Source organism: Triticum aestivum, chromosome 1A, assembly GCF_018294505.1.
Source record: "Triticum aestivum cultivar Chinese Spring chromosome 1A, IWGSC CS RefSeq v2.1, whole genome shotgun sequence".
Lineage (NCBI taxonomy): Eukaryota > Viridiplantae > Streptophyta > Magnoliopsida > Poales > Poaceae > Triticum > Triticum aestivum.
The window spans coordinates 556,513,355-556,516,193 of NC_057794.1; the positions used below are offsets into that span (position 1 = coordinate 556,513,355).

The window sequence follows — 2,839 nt, forward strand, 5'->3', positions numbered from 1 at the left end:
TGCTGGCCTCTCTGTTGAGCCTAGGTGGGGCTGCGACGTGTTGATCTTCCGAGGCCGGACATGACCCAGGAAAGTGTGTCCGGCCAAATGGGATCGAGCGTGTTGGGCTATGTGGTGCACCCCTGCAGGGATGTTAATCTATTCGAATAGCCGTGATCTTCGGTAACAGGACGACTTGGAGTTGTACCTTGACCTTATGACAACTAGAACCGGATACTTAATAAAACACACCCTTTCAAGTTCCACAGACAACCCGGTGATCGCTTTTCCGCAGGGCGACGAGGGGAGGATCGCCGGGTAGGATTATGCTATGCGATGCTACTTGGAGATGCTACTTGGATGACTACAATCTACTCTCTTCTATATGCTGCAAGACGAAGGTGACCAGAAGCGTAGTCTTCGACAGGATTAGTTATCCCCCTCTTATTCTGGCATTCTGCAGTTCAGTCCACTGATATGGCCTCCTTACACATATACCCATGCATTTGTAGTGTAGTTCCTTGCTTGCGAGTACTTTGGATGAGTACTCACGGTTGCTTTCTCCCCCCTTTTTTCCCCCTTTCCTTCTTTCTGGTTGTCGCAACCAGATGCTGGAGTCCAGGAGCCAGACGCTACCGTCGACGACGACCCCTACTACACCGGAGGTGCCTACTACTACGTGTTGCCCGCTGACGACGACCTGGAGTAGTTAGGAGGATCCCAGGCAGGAGGCCTGCGCCTCTTTCGATCTGTATCCCAGTTTGTGCTGGCCTTCTTAAGGCAAACTTGTTTAACTTATGTCTGTACTCAGATATTGTTGCTTCCGCTGACTCGTCTATGATCGAGCACTTGTATTCGAGCCCTCGAGGCCCCTGGCTTGTATTATGATGCTTGTATGACTTATTTTATTTGTAGAGTTGTGTTGTGATATCTTCCCGTGAGTCCCTGATCTTGATCGTACACATTTGCGTGCATGATTAGTGTACGATTAAATCGGGGGCGTCACATATCCCTACTTCTGTGGCGATCGGATTGCACTTTTACCCAATTTGGGAAGCTGCATCTGTTGATGAGTGGTTATACAATGGTGGTCCTTATGAGCTAATTGTTCTACACTTCTTACTTGGTGTAGCTTGTTATATGGGTCGTGAGTGGGAACTTAGTTTCCGTCTGGGTATGCGTCCTTGGATTGTTGTTGCATATTCAGCTCCTGTTGCAGCTGCTACTGCTGTTTTCTTGATTTACCCTATTGGTCAAGGAAGCTTTTCTGATGGTATGCCTTTAGGAATCTCTGGTACTTTCAACTTTATGATTGTATTCCAGGCAGAGCACAACATCCTTATGCATCCATTCCACATGTTAGGTGTAGCTGGTGTATTCGGCGGTTCCCTATTCAGTGCTATGCATGGTTCCTTGGTAACCTCTAGTTTGGTCAGGGAAACTACTGAAAATGAATCTGCTAATGAGGGTTACAAATTTGGTCAAGAGGAAGAAACTTATAATATTGTGGCTGCTCATGGTTATTTTGGCCGATTAATCTTCCAATATGCTAGTTTCAACAACTCTCGTTCTTTACACTTCTTCTTGGCTGCTTGGCCTATAGTAGGAATCTGGTTCACTGCTTTAGGTATTAGTACTATGGCTTTCAACCTAAATGGTTTCAATTTCAACCAATCTGTAGTTGATAGTCAAGGTCGCGTTATTAATACTTGGGCTGATATCATCAACCGTGCTAACCTTGGTATGGAAGTAATGCACGAACGTAATGCTCACAACTTCCCTCTAGACTTAGCTGCTGTTGAAGTTCCATCTATTAATGGATAAGGTTTTTCTTCTAACATATAAGAATTTTTGAAGAAAGAAAAGACAGAAATACCCAATATCTTGCTAGAACAAGATATTGGGTATTTCTGTCTTTATTTTGAATCTTTTTTTTCTTCTTAATCTTTCTATTCAGAATTCAGTTAACGACGAGATTTAGTATCCTTTCTTGCATTTTCATAACTCGTGAAATGCCGAGTAGGCACGAATTCCCCCAATTTGCGACCTACCATAGGATTTGTTATGTAAATAGGTATATGTTCCTTTCCATTATGAATCGCGATTGTATGGCCAACCATTGTGGGTAGAATGCTAGATGCCCGGGACCACGTTACTATTGTTTCTTTCTCCTCCTTCATATTGACCTTTTCTATCTTTGCCAATCAATGATGAGCTACAAAAGGATTCGTTTTTTTTCGTGTCACAGCTGATTACTCCTTTTTTCCTTTTTAAAGAGTGGCATTCTATGTCCAATATCTCGATCGAAGTACGGAGGTCAGAATAAATAGAATAATGATCAATGGAAAAAAGAAAAAAATCCTTTAGCTGGATAAGGGGCGGATGTAGCCAAGTGGATCAAGGCAGTGGATTGTGAATCCACCATGCGCGGGTTCAATTCCCGTCGTTCGCCCATCGCATTATTGCAAATTCCAAAAATGCAATTTTCCATATTCCTATTTACGTACGGCGACGAAGAATAAAACTATCGCTATATTTTTTCCTTTTCCTAGTTCTTCTTCCAAGCGCAGGATAACCCCAAGGGGTTGTGGGTTTTTTTCTACCAATGGGAGCTTTCCCTTCACCGCCCCCATGGGGGTGGTCCACAGGGTTCATAACTACCCCTCTTACTACGGGGCGTTTACCTAGCCAACACTTAGATCCGGCTCTACCCAAACTTTTTTGGTTCACCCCAACATTACCCACTTGTCCGACTGTTGCTAAGCAGTTTTGGGATACTAAACGGACCTCCCCAGATGGTAATCTTAAAGTGGCCGATTTACCCTCTTTTGCAATGAGTTTCGCTACAGCACCTGCTGCT

General features: G+C 44.1%; 1 protein-coding gene across 1 annotated transcript; it reads left to right on the forward strand.

The window, feature by feature from the left end:
• Nucleotides 1-987: 987 nt before the first annotated feature.
• Nucleotides 988-2,356, forward strand: LOC123049085 (photosystem II protein D1-like; the record flags this gene model as incomplete). Its single annotated transcript, XM_044472107.1, has 1 exon — nucleotides 988-2,356. A coding segment is annotated over one exon (816 nt), but the record flags the coding sequence as incomplete, so codon positions are not given.
• Nucleotides 2,357-2,839: the final 483 nt, after the last annotated feature.